The 20,130-nt window shown below is 45.1% G+C and overlaps 1 protein-coding gene across 4 annotated transcripts in view; it reads left to right on the forward strand.

Annotated features, from left to right (window-relative positions):
• LOC149371875 (WD repeat-containing protein 48) overlaps positions 1-20,130 on the forward strand; it is a 55,923-nt gene extending 35,793 nt beyond the window's left edge. For 2 of the 4 annotated variants that reach the window (XM_089566170.1, XM_089566171.1), the window contains exons 17-19: positions 466-542; positions 2,937-3,141; positions 9,398-20,130. In XM_089566170.1, the coding sequence (XP_089422296.1) occupies positions 466-542; positions 2,937-3,141; positions 9,398-9,490 (375 nt within the window). In that variant the 3' untranslated portion in view covers positions 9,491-20,130. Of the gene's footprint in view, positions 1-69; positions 444-465; positions 543-2,936; positions 3,142-9,397 lie in introns of those variants that run through there. The other 2 variants (XM_089566172.1, XM_089566173.1) reach the window with 2 other exon arrangements.

The raw sequence follows: 20,130 nt of genomic DNA on the forward strand, positions 1-20,130 counted from the left end.
GCACTGCTTACTTTGGTCTTTGGCTTGATAAGTATTTCATTAAGCTTACTGAAAGTACCTCTTTTCCAGAACTTCCCAATTTTAGGATGAGCAAAGCACAGGATCCAATCTGCTTGGGTAGTAGTGGTTGAGTGTGCTTACTCTGCTCGAGTTTTGAATTCTTTGCTTTTAAATATGACCGCAATTTCTTGGCACACAGAAAGGGAAAATGCAAGAAGCCAACCGAGACAAAATTTCTTGCCCCGTCTGTGTGTCAGTTACATTCACGGGCCCAAAAATTAGCTGTTTATCAGCAAATTTCTTCTCCCTTATGAAATGAAAGTTCTCTGCTGTTTTCTGTTATGCAAGTCTGTAACATGCGTTTAGAGGAAAGGAGGCAGAGCATGTTGGGAGGAATGCAAAAGACTATATATGTTGGGTTATGTCCGAGACAAGTGTTAATTGGAGCATATTGGCTGCTTTCAGAAAAATGTTCCTCGTCTCAGCAAGATCCCTTTCTACCTGCTCCCACACTCTTCTTCAGGTGTGAAACCACTTCGGAGGTGCGTGCCTTGTTCACTCTTTGCTGCTTTTATTCTTGTGGCATTCTGTTGAGGTGAAACCATAAGCACATCCTTTGTTGTCAGAGAGCACTTTTTGATGTATTGAAGCAGTCCTGCAACGAAAGTATAGTAGGCAGGGCACGTACAACTTGCCTGGCAGATTGGAAGCATGGGCTACACTCTAGCTGTGGGTTTGGCTGCCGCAGTGGCTCAGTGGTTATGGTGCTCGGCTGCTGGCCCGAAAGACACGGGTTCGATCCCGGCCGCGGCAGCTGAATTTCTTTGGAGGAGAAATTCGAGGCCCGTGTACTGTGCGATGTCAGTGCACGTTAAAGAACCCCAGGTGGTCGAAATTCCCGGAGCCCTCCACTACGGCGTCTCTCATAGCCTTAGTCGCTTTGGGACATTAAACCCCATAAACCAACCAACCAACCTAGCTGTGGGTTGGCAAGCTCACTCATGGATCCACTTACTTGCGCTTTCTTGAGTTACTGATGTTTGAGTCAAGGTCATGAGTAATACAGCATGATTTGAAACTGAGATGACGGATGGTGCACACAACCGAGCACTGAGTTCTAAGTCAGCGCTTGCCCTTGTGTGTATTCCTTTTTTTCAGTTTCAAATTGTGCTGTGTTACTCAATGGATTACCAGCTCGCCCAAGTTGAAAACTCTTAAGCCTTTGCAAGTGTGCATGTAAGTGCCTCTAAGTGTGTTTCAGCTCATGCGGTTCTGAACTATAGAGAGTCCTATAATCTGTTTCATCATAACACTGCAGAGGCTGCAGAAATAGTGTGCCCGCAAAACCACATTACTCCACCACGTACCATTCGGTCTTCTTGAAGCCTCAGTGAGTGTTTGGACGAAAACAAAGAGCAGTATAAAGCGAAGTGCTAGCATTGGCTGTTACAGTCGTTAGGTGAGGGCTGTTTGGGCCTTCTGGCTGTAATTTTCGCTGATTACTACTATGTTTTAGGCGTGGATAGAGTCAAAGCGATTCACCGTACCAGCCGCTTATCATGCTTCCACCTGTCATTGTTACTTCTCGAAGTCTCGATGAGTCACAGGACGAACATGTAGTAAGAGGTAAAACAAAGGGCAGAAGGTTGCCAATCACGGTACTTCAGATTTGTCACAACAAATTATGCTAGTGTTCTCTTTGGCTGTATGGTAAATTACTTTTTTTTGGCACAGACTTAGCCTGCATGAACAGGCACGCTAGCTTTGGCAGCGTCGACTGCTATGTATGAAGCGAAGTATAGTGAGCTTGAGCCTGTGTGAGATTGTGGCCCTTGTAAGCTCCTTGTTCATTATCGCCATCACCAGACAAGCTCAATCCATTGGAAGGCAAATGCCCTTTTGCCGCGATGTGCAGTTACTACCTCCGTCTTACATCGGCCATGGCCACTTTTTTCTAGCAAATTCGCGAACATTATCATTTAAAATTTACCGATCATATCATTTTATCTGGTTCTGTGAGGTGTACTGTGGATATTCGACTTCTGTTTCCTTTCTTTATTTTTTGTATGGCATGTATGTGGGGGGGGGGGGGGACTCCGCATGACTACATTTTCTATGTCTGTAATAAGGGAGTAATTACTCATTGTCTGTGTTCATTAAAAATGTTTATATAACCTAAACTAGCTGCAATAGAAGAAATGTAACAGACTGTTTGGAGTGTAGTGCCTTTCAGAGTTGCATCATTATGACATCTGACTTGAATTTATACTAGTAGTATTTGCGCTTATCACCTCCAGATGGGCTTGGCCAGTGTGCTGGAACACAACGGTACTGATATTGGCTAGTTGGTTTGATATGACAGAAAAGAACAGTGCAGACACAGGATGATGTGGATGAAGACACAGTGGCTGTGTCATTCATCACCATCGTCCTGTGTCCATGCTGCTTATGTTATTCTGAACCCACCTCTTTTTTTGTAGTATGAAATACTTGCAGAAGTTTGCTGGTTCCGAGAAACCTTGCTAATAAAACTGAAGCAAACTTCAGTCTCTCTATTGTTGGACACTGCCAAATTCATGCTAAAAATACTGCAATTAGTAGCATCGGACTGACAACCTACAATGTTGAAACTTGATGCATCTTAGCAATCAAAGCATAAAGCTTAATCCTGCAGGAGCTTAACAGTGTTGACAGGTGCAGTGTGGCTAAGTTCTTCTATGTAGTGCCATGCCACGCAGTTTCCTACTGTGCATTTTCTTTACTTGGGGCCATATAGTGCTGAGCTTCCTGCTGCAAAGGGTGTTTGCTTGCACCTGGCCCACAGTAAGAAGATAGACCCCTTCTTCTTTTTTTTTTTCATTGCTGGCAATGGGGAGACAAGGAGACAAGCAGAAGAAGTGTGTGACAGGTGTCGTGCCATTCTGTGTGCTGCACAGGGACCGCCTGTCTGCAAGTGACATGCTACAGGTACGCAAAGTGATTGAGCACGTATATGAGAAGATTATGGGAGGAGGAGCAGGCTCGGACACAAGTTCGCAGACGCAGGACAGGAACGGCGACAGTAACTGCCCGGGAGCCAATGCGGAAGATGAACGGTCCTCCATTGCTGAGGAGAAAGTTGAACTGCTTTGCCAAGACCAGGTGAGTGCCATTCACTTGGCACCAAGATGCTGCAACACTAAAACATTGCCAAGAGTGCCCAGCAAGGGTGTACTAGTTGCCACTTGAATGCCATAGTGCTGGGGTGACTTCTTTGCTACTTTGATACCGGTGAATGCCCAAGAAGCTGAGTGGCATACCATATTTACTCGCCTAATTTGTGCCTTCGCATAAATTGCCGCCCCCCCCTCCGTTTTATTGCCGGGGTTAATAAAAAAAAAAAACTTTTACTCGCATATTTTATGCTCCCTAATGTGCCAGACCGCTAGCATGCACGCAGGTGCGCGCAAGACCGGCTTGCGAAGATCGTCACGCGGCCGCATCATCGTGTGCGGCTGCAAGAGATGCAAGTGCCAAGGGGACACCAGCATGCCACTCTAAGTAAGATGTCAGTGTCCAGGCCTAGCCAAAGTGAAGTCATACCTGATGCATGTGAGGGACGTCGTCTCTGCTGTTACGTCGTAACTGTTGCAGCGTTTCCACAGTATGTTGTGAATGTCACCTAGCGTTATAGAACAATAACACGTGGTGCCAGCATTTTGACAGCCTACAGCATAGCGACCAGCATAGCACACTGCCTCGTACCGATGCGCTGCTTGCTTACAGGAGGTGTAAATTTTGTTGGTGCAGTTGCATCGCTGTTGTGACTTGAGCACAAACGACATAAAGCGCAGAAGCAGAACCATGCATTACAGGTAGTGCAGAATCAGTGCTGTATGAGGTGTAGTTGCGCGAGTTGGTTTAGAGTCTTATTTCTCTGTCATCCCCTTCTTGTTGTCTTCTGCAGCTTAAAAGACACAGCTTGGTGGTTGTGGTAGACGAGGATTGTGTGGGATTAAAGTGGTTGCAGCGAAAACAGCATAAAAGTGCACGCATGCTGCAACATTGCACACTCCCTCCTTGCTGCTGCCTCTGCTCCATCAACAGTTGCTCAAGTGGGCGAGGAGCGATCGCACGGACATACGTCCTGCTCATGCAAAATGATTGCGAGGACTGTGAAGCCTTGCTAATTCCACAAAAGACAGGGAAATATGTTGCACTTGCAGGAAATTTGGTACAATTTTTTTCACATGCTCAGGGTGCACACAGGTCCTTGAAACCCTTGGAAACCCTTGAATTTGAAAACCCGATTTTCAAGGCCCTTGAAAGTACTTGATTTTTTTTTAACCCTTGAAAGTCCTTGAAAACTCTTGTTCCTAAGATGTAAATCGCTATTTACACTAAAAAAAGCTCGCAAAACTTATGCAAAATAGATAATTGTTTATTTTCTCGGAATGTATATTTCCATCCATGCGGGAAATCCTTCGACCTGGTTGCCGTGAGAGAGAGTGCTTTGAAAAGTCAATTTGAAGAGCGGGAAGCACGGTGCAAGTATGAAGAGAGCAGCGGCGGGTTTGGTGCACAAATGTTTTACTGCTAGCACGAGCATGCGAGCTGTCGATACACCGTCACGGTCATCTGACATCAACAGTGCGTGCAAGGTCAACGAGCTGGTGACAGATGCAGAAATTTTCTGGACGCTGAAGTTATTCTTGTCCCACTGCTCCTACAGGTCATCGTCTGAAACACGCGAGCTGTTCAAGCGTGTGTTTCCTGATAGTGAGGTTGCTAAAGGCTTTTCATGCAGTGAAAAGAAAAATGCTTGTGTGACTTGTCATGGCACCCGACCTTTTTTTTTTTTTTCTCTCATCGCTGCAACGAGATATAGACCGGTGTGAAAACCTTGTAGCACTTTTCTACGGGTCTGCGAACGAGTGCCTGCAAGAGAAGCAAATGGAAATACACACAAGGTTTTGGGACTTGCCAAAAAAAGTGGTCACAAGATACTACACATCTGTGTTTACGGGGCATTTGACGGCATGCAACATCCAAGAAAAACTGTTGAATGCCTTAGAGCCTTTGCCACTGGCGAAAATTCTTCAAATCTCTATGGCTGGACCCAATGTGAACCTCAAGTTCTTCAAAATTCTGCAATGTCACCTACAGGAAAACTATCAAGTCCAGGGTCCTGTCTTTGGCACTTGCGGCTTCCACGCAATCCACAATACCTACAAAGCAGGCATCACAGCGTGTGGGTGAGGTCTTCAATAGTCTGTGCGCACTGTGTGAGGATGCCCCAGCAAGGAGACTCGGCAGTCACTGGGCAGGCAAAGTTCCCCCCGAAATATGTTGCCCACCGCTGGGTTGAGAATATAGTTGTCATTGAAAGAGCTCCGGAGCTGTGGAGTGATGTGCAGAAATACATAGAGTCTGCAAGGAAGAAGTAAGTAAGCCTGCCAAAGTGTGTGTCTTTTCAGAATATTCTTGAATTCAGCCGGGACACATTAGTAGTGGTAAAGCTGAACTTTTTTTTTTGTGTTGCTGCCACACTGAAACCTTTCTTGATGAAGTATCAAACAGACAAGCCCATGTTATTTCTTCTGGCAAGAGACTTAGAAACTATTTCAGGAAGTTAATGACAAAGCTTATCAAGTGCTCAACATTCTCCTCAGCTTCAAGGATTACTGGCTTGCTGCAAATTGATATAGAGGACCGGAAAAAAAAAAAAATCACGCACCACTCGAAAAAGTGGACCTCGGTTGCATAGTCGAACAAATCATGAAGAGCCAAGCAAATGCAAAGAATGTACTTCAGTCCAGGATGGAATGCAAGCAGTTCCTAGTAGGAGTGACAAAGAAGGTCCTTGAGAAGAGCCCTTTGAGGTTCCAAGCGGTCAGAGGTCTTCGCTTGACCTGCGGCAAATGTGCTGCAGGCCTGATGAGTGCCTGGCAGGCCTCAGGAAAGTGTTGCAAGCCCTCACAGCAGCAAAGAGATCAACAGACCAGCAGGGAGACACAGTACTTGCAGCACAGTACACTGAGCTGCTGCAAAGGCAGGGACATCAGCTGCGACTTTTCGAGAAAGCCGCCAATTTAGACACATTTTTTAGTGAGCTTTTGCAGTTCACTGCTCATGCAGAACTGTTGAAGGTTGTAAAAGTGTTGCTTGTGTAGAGCCTCGGGCAACTGTTGAGAGAGCCTCCAGCGTAAACCGACAGATCTGCATAGAGAACTTGTAAGGCCAGTCTTATATTTCGTAATAAATTGTGTGTGATGCAGTGGGAAAATCAGGCAGTATTTTTAATTTTGTCATCGTAAAACACTTGAGGAAGGCTGTATTAGTTGAGGTGGCCGCAACTGGCAAAGGTCAGGGTTAACTGGAGAGACATGGGAAAGGCCTTTGCCCTGCAGTGGCGTAGTCGGGCTGATGATGATGGTGATGGTATTAGTTGCAGGGCATCATTACAGTGCTTATCTGGAAGCCCAGAAGAAGCAGGAACAAGAACATGTTAACTCTTTCGCTACCGCGCCATAGGCGATCGTTCGCATATGATCGATTCAAATCGCCCGCGCAAAAAAGCTAATTTTGGAGCGTTGTGGACGTGCTCCGCCATCTAGTTTGCGAGCTCAACAACTGCTCTTTCGATTGCAGCCTTGGTTTCAGTGTTTTGACATGAGGGGGCGCCGTGAAAAATAAAACTTTGAACGGCCGCAGCACCGTCAGCAGGAGAAAATGGCGTCCGCGTCGCCGCGCGCTCCTCGGAAGCGAAAGCTGACACCGAGCACGTCGGCCGGTTTCGTTTTCGTTTTTTGCGACGAAAGCAGCGGTTATTAGTCGGGCAACAATGTACAAACGTTGGATTTCGGTTTCGGCAGCGAGACTTCACCTCGGGAGCCTGGAACGTCAGCGCGTACTTGCATGTAAGTTCTGTTTTCGTTCGCTGTGTGTTTTCTGCGGTGCATACGGTTTGTAATTGATGACAGTGGTTTATTTTTGTGCTTCAGGGTCTTGACAACGTATGGCGAAGACAGTTTGCCAAATGCTCAAGGTCGCGTCGCGTTTTTCAACCAAGACGACAGCTAGGTGTCCATATCGGCACATCGCTGCGGAGCGGTGCTCGGAGATTCGCTGGAGTTCTCGACTTTTTTTTGATGCTCTTCACAGCGGAAATGATGAAGATCGTGTGCGGAAACACTAATAAGTATGCATGGATGAAGATTTTCAGCAAATTCGGCGTGACGGCTCATGGGAAGACGTGAATCTGTTGGAGATTCTGATGTTCATTGGAATCATCATATACATTGGAATTGTTGACCTGCCACGACTGTATCTCTACTGAAATACCAGAATAATCTATTCTGGCCCTCTGCCATCAAAAATCATTTCTCAAAATTGGTTTTTCGCTTTTTTTTGTTTTTGTTTTTTTGCACGTAACGGACCCGGATGATTCAGTGGCGGCAGCTTCTATTGGCAACACTTGAAAAGTGTCCTGGCTTTTGAAGCACATCGATAAAACTTATTTCATCGATCCTGATGTTTTAGAGCTTGCCTAAAATGCCAAATTTTATCAGCTGGCTTTCAGGGAGCAGCTCATTCAAGAAATCTTCGGGTATGATGAGGGAAAAGAAGTCCACGCCCCCAATCCTCTCATAGAATCCATTCAACACCAACTGAAAAGAATGAAAAAAAGAAGAAACTACAAGCTCGGCTATCAGAGAACAAGGGAGGAACAAAGATAAAACCTTATGTGAAGCACTTGTCAGTCTACCTCTACTTCACATCTTCACCTCTGACTGCTCTTCACAGTGGCACCACAGTCATGACCCCTGACTTCACAAGCCATGGAAAGTGCAGTAAATTTTTCTCATAGCTGAAACTGTGAATAATGACAGCTATAAACATGTGCAACAGTTTGTATATTCCAGTTTTCTTCTAATCAAGTTCGGGCTTAGTGCAGCCGGTAATTTTTGTTTTTGCTATTCACTTTTTTTGTGTTTTTAGCAAATTTCACAAATAAATGTTCATTTACTTTTGCACACACAACTCTGGTGTTTCTTTCATTCAGAAGTGTAACTAATAAGCTACAATTTCATGCATTGCAATATGTGCTGGGTGTATTAGTTCTTGAGAAAAAAAATTTTCTTTCAGTACGCTCCAAATCGTGCATTTTTTCGCGGTAGCGAAAGAGTTAAGCAGTCAAAAAGGTGCTGCATTGAAGACCACCTTGACAGTTTCAACAAAAAAAAAGATAGAAAGATCCTCGAAGCAGCTGTTAGTGACCTGAATGCATCAGCAGATGAGTATGCTGAAAAAGCAGAAACAGCTAAAGACCTCGCTTTCATAATCAAATCAAACTGCATGAGAAAAGCGGCAAAGTCTGAGGCTGAAGAGTTGCTAAATCTGAACGAAGAGATTGGTTGAGGCCGCCGCGGTGGCTCATTGGCTATGGTGCTCGGCTGCTGACCCAAAAGACGCGGGTTCGATCCCGGCCGCGGCGGCTGGAATTTCTTTGGAGGAGAAATTCTAGAGGCCCGTGTACTGTGCGATGTCAGTGCACGTTAAAGAACCCCAGGTGGTCGAAATTTCCGGAGCCCTCCACTACGGCGTCTCTCATAGCCTTAGTCGCTTTGGGACGTTAAACCCCATAAACCAACCAACCAAAGAGATTGAGGCAAAGCTTCAGGAGGTCTCTTGAGCTTTCCTTGGCACGCATTGCCCATTGAGTGCAATTAATGTGATGGTTATATTTTCTTAGTTATACTGTGCTGCAAAACTACTAAATAGAGCTGTGTTGTAGGTCGTTGAAAAACTTTTAGAAGGGCCTTGAAAGCCCTTGAATATCCTTGAATTTTTTTCAGTGTACCCTGTACGAACCCTGCATGCTGTATTCAGGTACAACATTGCCTGGCTGGTAAACTTCTTCGCAGTCCCGTTTAAACCTAACAGTGGGGTTCTACTGGTTACGTACATATGTTTTTCCATGCTGTCTCAATCGGCGCTACAATCGTTCTGGAGGGCCCTGAAAAAGAAAGTAAAATAATAGTTGATCTCCTAAGCATTAAGAACAGAAGCAGTAAATTGTTTTTTAATCTTCAGCTAACCACTTAAATTTACTCTCTATTGACTTAATTGAAAGCCGGCTGCCCTCTTTTTTCTGTGGAATTGCTCACTATATTGAAAACAAAATTTAGTTCACTAGTGCCCTATATGTAACAAATATTGCGTTGGCGACATGTATATCTCCGAGTCAGTGAATGGAAGGCAGCAAAATCATGGGAGGGGAGACCTATAACTAGTCATCGGCCTAAATTCATGACTGGTCTAGTTAATTTTAATGGTCAGTAATTGGTGTCAGAAATGGAACTCAGGATCAGTCACAAGGCAGCGTTGACAGTGTCCCCTTGCCCGCCTTTAACAGGTGCTGGAGCCAAGCATGGACCTGCGAACGGTGCGCCACTTCGTGTGGAAGAGTGGCGCAGACCTCGTGCTCCACTACCGGCCAATTAAGTGACACCGGCCACTGGCCTGGAGCCTCCTCCTTCGCAAGAGCTGCCACCGTGCCGTCGGCACCATGTTTCTGTGATAGCCACTCCACTTGGACCACAGGGGCCCAGTAGCTACTCCCTCCGCTCCTATTCTGCGTACGACCCCCTCCCATCCCACACTCGTTATGAGGTCGTCTGTGTTCCTCAGGCACAACTTCCACCCTCCCCATCATTCTTGATGTCACACCTTTTTTGCCTTCTGCAAGCGTGTTCACTTAATGCTGCGACTCCCCGCGGAACAGTGACGCTTTTTTTTTTATCCCCCTCCTTGACACCTCCAAACATCCTGTGTGTGCCTGTGGAGATTGCGGCTTGGTGTTGTGCGCCATGTCTAAGGAGAGGAGTGACGGGCCTTTGTCAAGTGCAAGCGTCTCGTGTGAGCAGCTGAAACAATGGTGACAAAGCATCAGAAGTAAATTTCACATTTCTCATCTTTGGCGCTAAGGGAGAATTGGCAAGGTCATTTGTTTGCTGTCGTTTGGCACTTGATTTTTGACATTATGCTTGTAGGCGGTTGGGTTAGTTGTGCACACTTAGTTATTTGCTAGCGGATGGTAGGCTTAGTATAAGTCAACTGCTGTCATCTTGGGCAGCATTGAAAGCTGGCATTTGGTTGGCCTAGGAAAAAGAATACAGTAGAATCTTGATGATACGATCTCGGTTGATGCGAATTGGTAAAATTTCCCAGCCAGAGTGCATTGTGTACAATGTGTTGAAATTCGTATGTTCCGAACACACTCTCGTGCTACTATGGTCGATAAGAACAAGCTAGCCGCGGCCACACCTTTGACCACTAAGCGCTGTCCGTACATCGCCGATGCTGCAGTCGCTAGCTGCACTTTACGCACTGCGAGCAGTGAGCGGCGATGCGTGGCCCGCCTATCGCTGACTCCGCAGTCGTTAATTGTGCTGTGCGCACCATGAGTAGTGAGTGGTGGCAGCATGGCCATAAAACACCGTCAGCCATAAATAAATCTCTCTGAAAGCATTCACAATGCTTCTGCATATGGATTTTGTTCGTTTTGTGTGACACGGAATTTCGTATGATGCAAATTTTTCGCGAGATCCGTATCATCGCAATTCTACTGTACTACAAGTTTCTGAGCAGGTTAACAGAACATTGGTGTCATCCAATGAAGCCATGTTATTTCTCCAATCAGCGTGAACCAGTAACTCCATTTGTTAAGCAAATGTTTTCTGATGACTGGTGCGCCATATTTTCTTTTTGCTGAACCATTCTCAAACATTTTATTTTTTCTCTCGTAATTTGTGCCGCAAACAGGAAGACCTGTCGGCTGCTTTTGCTCCTAGCTGAGCTACGATTGAGGTGCGGATGTTTTGTTGCACACTGGAAATATTGCCAAAAACGAACTCTCATCTTACCTTGCTTTTACTTACCCTTGCCATTGATAGCAGTATAAAAGACTGTTCTCGTTCATGCAGATGCAGGTTGCACAGTAATCAGCTTTTCATGTGCCATGCAAAAAAGTCTTTGCTGCTAAAGAATTTTTCAGCTGCATTAATTACTCTAAGGCTCTGTCACAAATTTAGGCATTGAAAAAGTTGTGCTTCAGAGGTGTTGCTTTCTTCAATTCAGTATTGGAGGTGCATGGCACTGTATCAATTTCAAAAGTTGCACTCTTTATCGTTGTTGGCTGCAAAATTGACAACAACCTCACATAATTGTTTTCGGAAACTCAAGGAATGGCAACACTGCGCTTGTCTCGAAAGAAGGTGATAAGCTTCAGAAACTGGCAGATGCTGCTTTGGTGCTTGTACGGTACGATGCCGATGGCAACTTTGTCGAGAGCAACAGAGGTACTCTTTTCCAACACCTACTCTGGAAATGAGCGCTACGCTCGTGGGCCAGTGCATCCATGCTTGGAAAACTTGCAAATAGATAAGGCTGCCAGCAAGTTGTTACTCTGGAGATGTCAAAGAATGGCAGGACGCTACACAGTAGTGCAGGTGACATAGCTTACTCATGGTGGCACTGTACTCAGAGAAAGAAGGTGGCTTTGGTGCCAGTTTAATGGGCGTGTGGCGATATTCAGCGAGGTTGACAGATGGGGCAGTTTGGGCAGGTGAACTGAATAGACTGCACGCTATTGTCTTGTCTGTATGTCCAGTTGGCGTGCTTCTCACAGGCTTTGAAACAGAGTTGGTAGGCTGGTTGAGGGAAAGGCCTGCCCATTTCCAAGGAAACGTCCTGTCCATCTGCCTCATCTAGCATGTTTATGCGGTTGTGTGGTATAGATGTCATCCGCTATGCCCACAGTGAACAGAGCTGCTCGAAGCAGGCGAACACTCAAGCAGAGCAATTGCTTGCATTGCATTGCAGGGCAAGGAACTGCCTGCAGCTATAAACAACATCCTCCAGGATAGTGGAAGTTCAGGCAAAAAGCAGCGCACTGCATGTTAGTGCTCTTGCTTGCAGCCTTGTGCTTTCCTAAGGAGCAGTTCGTTAAAAACAGGATTCTTTGCAGAGCTGTGGTTCATACAAAGAGGTTGAGTGAATGCCTGCCTTGTTTTTACCCTGAATTTATTTCTTATGGTACATGGAATATGATTGACGGATTTCTCTTAAGATTGGCAGGATCTTCTGAATTAGTTATGACAAGGTGGGTAACGAAAGTAACAGATAAAAGTTGACACGGAACCCCACATAGCACAGCTCTTATATTGCCTAAGTACTTCAGTAATGGCAGAGGCTGGGGTGATATGTATATAGTATACATATTTTTTTTTGTCTGGTCGTGATGGTCTGAACAAACATGGTTTAGATCTCTGGTACTGGAGATTCCGATAAATGTTTAAGGTGGGGTGAGACTTCAAAAATGGTTCTCAAAGATTGGCTGTCGAATAGTCGTAATAAAAGTTGTGGCTATGAAATTTACAGGCAATCTTTTAAACGGATGCAGCTTCCATTAGAGTGCGGAGCTTAAATTTTTTCTAGTATTTTTTTTTTTTTCACTCGTGTACCTTTTTCTTTAAACCTGTAGCACGCAGAGTCCTGAAATTTTGCGTAAGAGTAGAAACGATTATGTTACTAGAGCACTGCTTGGGCTGCATTCTGAGGCACCAGCTCGGCCTGAGCCCGAGACTCAAAGCACAAACCTGACTCAGGCCCACGGCTTCAAGTCCAGACCTAGCCCTGGCCCAGGCCTATTCTTGCAGCAACTCAATAGGTAAATTGCTAACAGAGTTTTAGTAGTCTCCTGCTACACAAGTTCAAGAAGTGGCCAGTAAGGGCACTTAAATCACAATTACATTTGAAAACATTGGTTTGGTAAACGCAAAAAGAACAGAAGGCAGGTACACCCTGTTGGTTTATTTGAACAGTGATCTTGTCTGTGAATAGCCCCGAAGTTCCGATAGCCAAATTAAAAGGGCTACATACACACGCAATAAACTTCCTATTACCTCAAGATTTTTAATCAGTCATTTTTTACGATCTGCATGATCTAAATATAGGGATGAAACGCAACAGCGCCTGTTTATTGCGTAGTATGTGTTTGGAGACCCGAAATGTCTTAAATAGATGGGGATGAAACGCAAAAGCGCCTGTTTATTGCGTAGTATGTGTTTGGAGACCCGAAATGTCTTAAACCAATATGCTGTTCTCCAGTGGCGTTACTCATAGTGTAGAGATGTGTTTTTGGGAGATTAAGGCAGCCAATCAAGGCTACCTTGGAACAGACAGCTGCTCGTCGAGCAAATGAATGAAGGTCCTTCTGCAGCAGTTCTTATGAAACCTAAAGTGTCCAGTCGAAAGCGGTAACAAAGCTGAGGAGACGCAGAGTGCTGTCACTTGCTGAGCCCAAGCCAGTGGTGTTGTGTACCTTAGTAGGCGAATGCACTCATGCAAATAAGATGTGTGTCAGGCATTACAACGTTCACTAAGACATGCTGTAGTGAAGCCCACTACTGGATTTCGTGCTTTTACTTTTTAAAGTCTTTGTATTGTTCAACGCAGCCAGGCGGGAGCGTCCAAAATTACTTGTACATATCGCATTGAGTGGCGCTGATTAAAGCCAATCTACAAATGAGCTTTGTCACATTCTGTGTCTACAAAAAAGTAGTAGCAGGGGTTTAATGGTAAACTACTGGAAACATTTTGGCACCGGGATTCCTTCATTTCCAATGCATTCTGGGCAACAGTTCAAAGTAAAAAACCAGTTTTGTTTTGTAATAATTCTCGTGTGAGGAAAATGCAGGTACAGCAGACATCAGAAACAAGTGCTGAGTAATTTCTTTTCAGCCAAAACCATGGTCTTATTTCATCCATGCCGCCGCGGTGGCTCAGTGGTTATGATGCTCGGCTGCTGATCCAAAAGACGCGGGTTCGATCCCGGCCGCGGCGGCTAGAATTTCTTTGGAGGAGAAATTCTAGAGGCCCGTGTACTGTGCGATGTCAGTGCACGTTAAAGAACCCCAGGTGGTCGAAATTCCCAGAGCCCTCCACTACGGCGTCTCTCATAGCCTGAGTCGCTTTGGGACGTTAAACCCCATAAACCAAACCTATTTCATCCATGTCGCAGCTAGAACTCCCCAAGTTTACTCCACCGTGCAATATTGAATCAAAAGCTGTCCACAGCCCCTCTATGTACGGGCCCGAGCCCAGCCCGGACCCACAACTTAAAGCCCAGGGCTCTTGGGTCCAGTAAAACTCCAGTTTTGGCGAGTTGGTTCATGTTGAAAGAAAGAACTGGTAATGGCGCAAGAAACGAGGACACTGAAGGCACACAAAAGACAGGACTGACGTCAACTTGCAGCCCAAGCCTGTGCAGTGCTCCATATGTTACTCAACCAGGACTAAAATTACGCGCTTTAGGCAAAAAACAGATTGTTTTTTTTTTCTGGGTGCTGTAATAATTGACACCCATGAATGGTTATTTCTTAATCATAAATGTACCAACTGGCTTAGGCTATATATTCTAGTTCCAGTTGTGTAGAAAGCATTAATTGAAATCGGGAAGATTTTGTTTCCTCACGCCTGATAGTTCCTAAGAAAAAGCTGCATAAACCTGCAGAAATGCTGCTGTTTTGAGAAAAGTGCACGTAAATGCTCTCAAAACTTCCACCTTTTCATTCAAGGTGTGACCGCAGAAAAGATTCAGAAAAGCATTTTTGAAGTCGCACATACCTAAGTGTAATTTACTTTCTGAAAGCTAAAGAAATGCTCTATCAGGAGGTTGCAAAATCTAAAAATCATTCTTTTTTTAACAAAACAAGGTGAGGTGAGAAAAATGCTAGTAAAGCCTCTGAAAACCTCCACTAGTCCATTTGACATCGTGACAAAAAATGGTCAGGAAAGCATTTTTGAGGTCACGAATTCCCAAATATTATACATTTTCTGAAAGATAAATAATACTCTATCAGAAGGTTGCAAAATCTAAAAATCAATTTTTTTCTCACTCCAGCTCCACCTTAACTGGCTGGAAACGAATAACTAACAGGAAACGCAGCAAAAACTTGTGCTAGGATCAGCGTTATTCACCAAGCATTAAAGTGTTTTGTGAGTTAGTTGCTGTGCTGGTGAAAGATATGTTAATGATTGCCTCCTCTGATGAATCGCATTAGAATGTATAGGTGCCCACAAAAGTTTTCGGAACATGAAATTTGCGAAAAAGCTGAATTTCTTCCTTGACTTGAGGCGCGACCATATGTTTAGGGTTGTGTTACGCATGTCACACGGGAAAGTGCTAAGCATAGCCTCCTCAGTTTGTGGATGCTTGCTTAGACGACCGAGCGGTTAGGCTTTTTTTATGTTCCGAAAACTTTTGTGGGCACCTCTGTGTGGTGTCCATGCATACCTTTCAGTTTGCAGTATGAATTTGCTGAGGAAGAGGGGTGTGTGTGCTGTCTGCGTATGATGTGTACCTGGTGTGAAGGCTGGCATGTTAGTGGCTTCACATGGCAACCGTGAGTTTTCTTCTCAGTATCTAAGGCTGCAATCACATCAAGGTTATGTTTGTCTTTTACCCTTCGTTTCACTGCATGAACATGTTGCTGTCTGAACAGATGTACAAATGGCACTGGGTCCTACAAGCAAGCAGTGCACTGCACGGCAAAGAAAAACCTCATTTGGCTGTAGCCTGTGTGTTCCAGAGAATGGCTATGCACCAGCGCAGGAACTAAAGCGTATAAAACACTCAGACCCCAAGCAGAAACCTAAAACTCGGTGGTTGCCTTGTGATTTCACTTCTTTTGCGCTCCAGTGCACTGCCTGAGTGCTCTAGACTAGCCTGGTGCCATCTGTGCTGCAAGTAAGGCTTGGATGTAACTGTGAATACGTTTGTGCAGCCACATTGCTGCAAATTTTGCCTGTGCATATGTGCGTGCGTGTGTGTGGGGGGATGCTGACAGCAAACTGGTCTTCATTTGTTGCACCAGCAAACAGACTTTGTCTAACTGTGTCAGGTGCGTGTGTTGTGCACATATTAATGTTGGCTTCTGGACTTAGGCCAAAAGGGCATTTAGCTTTGCTAACTGTGCTTTTAGCAGCTTGCTAAAGACTGTATGAGCTTGTTCATTTCATGCATTTTATGCTAAATGGTCATGAGGGGAAAATTCCTGTGTATCATTTTAAACAAGTCATATGATAAAATTTGTGATGCAGTACCCAAAATTTTAGCATTTTAGGGACCACCCAGTAATCTCTGACCATTCAGGTGGCTTAAAGTAGGCTTGCTGGAGTCACCTCAAGTTGTTGCTAGCACAGCCAACTGCCAAATGAGACTTGGCTTTGTGCATCTGGATTAAACAAATTTTGTTGCATCTTTCTGCCTGCCATACTAAATCAGGCCATGCCTGTCATCACATCAGAAATACTGGTGGAAGCATTAAGTTGTCAGGGGCAGTTCACTTCCCTGGCACAGTTAGAGCACCAGAAAAAGGTAACTACAGTCGAACCTCGTGATAACAAAATGGTTTATAATGAAATAATGGATATAGTAAAGGAATGATTCCCCTTGGAAGCTTGGTCAACATGGGCTGCAACAAAGCTATGGCTATAACGAAGTAATCACCGGGCCCCTTCAACTTCTGTTCATCTGTATACCAGTCGGTGAGTGCATGTGAGAGGGAAACACTCCGCTTATCGAACACATTTCTGTTAATTCATATCGGCAGTCCTGAAACTGCACACGTGTCCCAAGTTGTTTTCTGGTGTGCTCTGTACATAGATATGAGTGGCTCAGAAAGCACTGGTGGTGTGGCAAAAGCGGTTGTAAACTGTAAAGGAAATGCGGAAGAGGTAGGGGTTGCATGCAGGTGCTCACGAGATCGTCAATCAAACGTAGTTGTGGTACCGTATTTTCCCAACAGTAGTCCGCACCCAATGCAAATTTCCGCAGAGGCAAATTTCGGCTGAAAATTTAAAGTTCTTGCTTTGATAGTCCGCACCAGGTGTATAGTCCGCTGGGAAAAATTTTGGCTGAAAATCTGATTTTAGATTGTCATCAAGCAGAATTCAATCGATAAGAAAAAATTCAATTGTGAAGCAAAAAAATTCTGGGCCTTGCATAGACTGCGCAGAAGTCAGGCTTAAAATCCATCAAAATCACTTTCCCTGGGGCTGTAGGAATAAAACAAGTCAAGCATGTCGGATTTGACAAAGCCTTGCCCATGTCGTCATCGCCGTCAGGATCCGACACCTCTGTTGCAGCAGTTTCTAGTCCAGATTTCATGAAGTAGTTGGTGAACTTCCCGGATACCTTCTTCGGCGGCCATATTACGAGGCGTTATTTCTCTGCCCTTGGTGTTATTCACTGAGGTTTCGCAGTTGTGCTCACAAATCCAAGCACTGATCGAGAAGCAGCCACCACAAGCAGCATTAGGTTGCATACCGAAGCTGATTGCATATTGGCAGCCGATTTTATAATGCGATATGCAGGAGCAGTGAGGCCAAGTATTTTGATTACTTCGACTGCCGCACTAGCCTTCTCATGCTTTGCCAAACCATCTTAAAACGCGAAATTTCAGCTTTGAAATATGTATAGTCTGCACACTATAGTTGGAAAATACGGTAGTCAATTGGCTCCTGCTTTATAGTGCATGCATCAGTAAAACATGCATTCTGAGCGCCTGAAGGCTTTTGTGAGGGTGACATGCATAATGCTGTGCAAAACGCACATCACAAGCACTCTTGCAGCTTGCGCTTTCCTGCTTTTGTCTGGCTGTAAAGCGTGAGCTCGCCATACAGCTGATGAAGCCACTTGTGCAAGTCACTGATGTTGTAAACACTGTCTTGATGTGGCATTGCCTTGTGTGAGTTTTTGCAGTGTGCTGAGTTGATTTATTTTGTCGAAACCGTCACTGCGGTGAACACTCAGTTTCTGCGTGTGCACAGAAATTGAATCATGCAATGTTTCCTGCTTTGCTGCGAGTGTTGTACCACTGCAGTTTGTTAGTGACACAGTTGGATACCCGCAGATGTTTTTGGTTTTCCAGCCATTTCTTTTCTTAACACAGGTAAAATCTTTGCTTCTGGAAATGTTACCCATCTTTCATATTCATCTTTGGAACTCCTTAAGCGCTGTCCGGGTTGCCACAGCTTTGTTTGTGTGCAGGATGGTCAACAATTATGCTACTCACTATTTTTCAGTTAGTGTGTTAAATAATTGTGCTTTTAGTGGTTGACTCGTATGCCGCACCAGTGTGGTGTTGTCCTGCGTGTGTAGCTCTGTATTCTCAGTGGTACAAAGCTAAAAGTTATTGGTTGTTGCCCAGATCATTAACATTGTGTGCTGCAGTGTCACTAAATGGAGCAGCAGTGACACCTTGTGGAACAAGAAGTGTCACATGTGTTAGTGCAAATGCAGATGCACTTATGTCTGGAGCATAACTGCGTCAGTTCTTTTATGCATCGGAGGGAATAGCAGTCCACTTGTGCACCAAAAGGAAATGCCACGAATGTTTTTTGACCACATGGAACTGTTTAACATGGTGCCGTAGTTGATAGAACTGTGTCAGGTTAATATTCGCATCACTCCTGCATGCACTAGGCTGTCACTAAGGATGCTGCTTTAGTTTCATGCAAAATGAGCTCTCATTACTTTAAATCTTGTTTCACGTTATGTGAGGAAGCTGTTTTGGGTGTGGTGACATGTTAGGTCTCATTTTGCAAGCCTTCGGTTTAATTGGGTCTTCATTGTCAAGTCTTTTAAATTTAGAGGCATTATGCCAGTGCATCACCTTTTAATGTAAGCTGCGTTCTCATCAGGACAAAGTTGGCTATCTGTGACAGGGATCCAGCCTTTGCTTGTAGTGCTGAGACACTGATGGTCCCTGATAAGGGTGTTCTCTTTTTTTACTGCTCAGTAATCGTGGATTACAACAGCATTCATTGTAATGTACCTTTCAGTGCTTTCTTTCTTTGCAGACTATGCCTCGAACTGTGCAGGACTTTAGCACTAGTGGCATTTATGTGTAAAAATTGTAGTGCAATTTCAGGCAGGATGATCCATTGTCATGACTCAAAAGTGCAGCGTTGATTGCATTTCATTCACCCCGAGCTCACTTGACTTTTTCTGCCTCGCATCTAAGTTTGAGAAACTGTTTTGGTGTTGTAGGGAATGGTGTCTGGCAGAAAACTCGTAAAGCGTAAGCTCGTTTGTGACTGGCCGGCGGTAATGTGCTGGGCAGAGTTAATATTGTTAACAAGAGGCTTGCCAACTCTTTTTTCCAGTTTCTCGTGGCCATTGTTGAGCACTTTATGAGGGCCCTGCCAAGAGCAACCAACTTTCTAGAGACGAACAAGCAATGTCTAGATCTTGTGCCACAGGGACTACGTTGATTCATTTTCCTTTCGACTTCGTTGCTGGCGTTATGGTTGCTGTCTCGGGCTGGTCAGGCTGGTCTCATGGACTCGGAGGTGCATCGAGACGCGAACACTACCCGCGCACCAATAGGTCCCGAGGTTGTCGCGATAGAGGGGCGCGATTCACTCGATAGGCTCCAAAGTGTCCCGAGATGTCAGCTGTGCACGCCGATTACACCCAAACCAAACTCGAATATTGGTATCGGTTCTTTACCAGCTCCAACGCGTGTTTGGTACCACACTCGAGGCAGTACCGAACCTTTGCATCCAGGGTGGAAAAAAACTTGGCGCCAGCATCGAGATGAAAAGTGGTCAAAAAAAGAAATGGGCACTGGTAAGATGCTTAAATTTGCGGGGTGTTTTAGGAGTTTCTGCTGCTGATCGTTACCGTTCAGTGATTTTGTACTGCTGACGATGCGGAGCTACGCGTGCACATGTTGTGAACGAAGCTCGCTGCAAGCGCGAAGGGCGGATCACTCACCGAAGGCTGTTGCGTAGTACGTGTGCGAGGATGTGCGTGCCAAAGGAGACGGTCGTGTGTTGCGCAGTGCAGCTGTCGAACGGTAGGGTGAACTGCGCTACGCCGATTTGCGTGCGCGTAGCCGCGGAGTCGCGTTGAGGGTTCGGTCACAGCTTTATTACGTCATGTTACTACTAGTCAAATGGGCTCGAAATGGCGAGAACTGTGTGCTGTCCATGCTTACGGCGATGTTGTGTCGTAACTGAGCAGCAGCTGCCTTCTTTGCTTCTGAATAAAAACTTTTTTGTTTTTTTCTCAACTCA

Source organism: Amblyomma mixtum, chromosome 1 (assembly GCF_055824585.1).
Source record: "Amblyomma mixtum isolate Tamu chromosome 1, ASM5582458v1, whole genome shotgun sequence".
In the NCBI taxonomy this organism is placed as follows: domain Eukaryota; kingdom Metazoa; phylum Arthropoda; class Arachnida; order Ixodida; family Ixodidae; genus Amblyomma; species Amblyomma mixtum.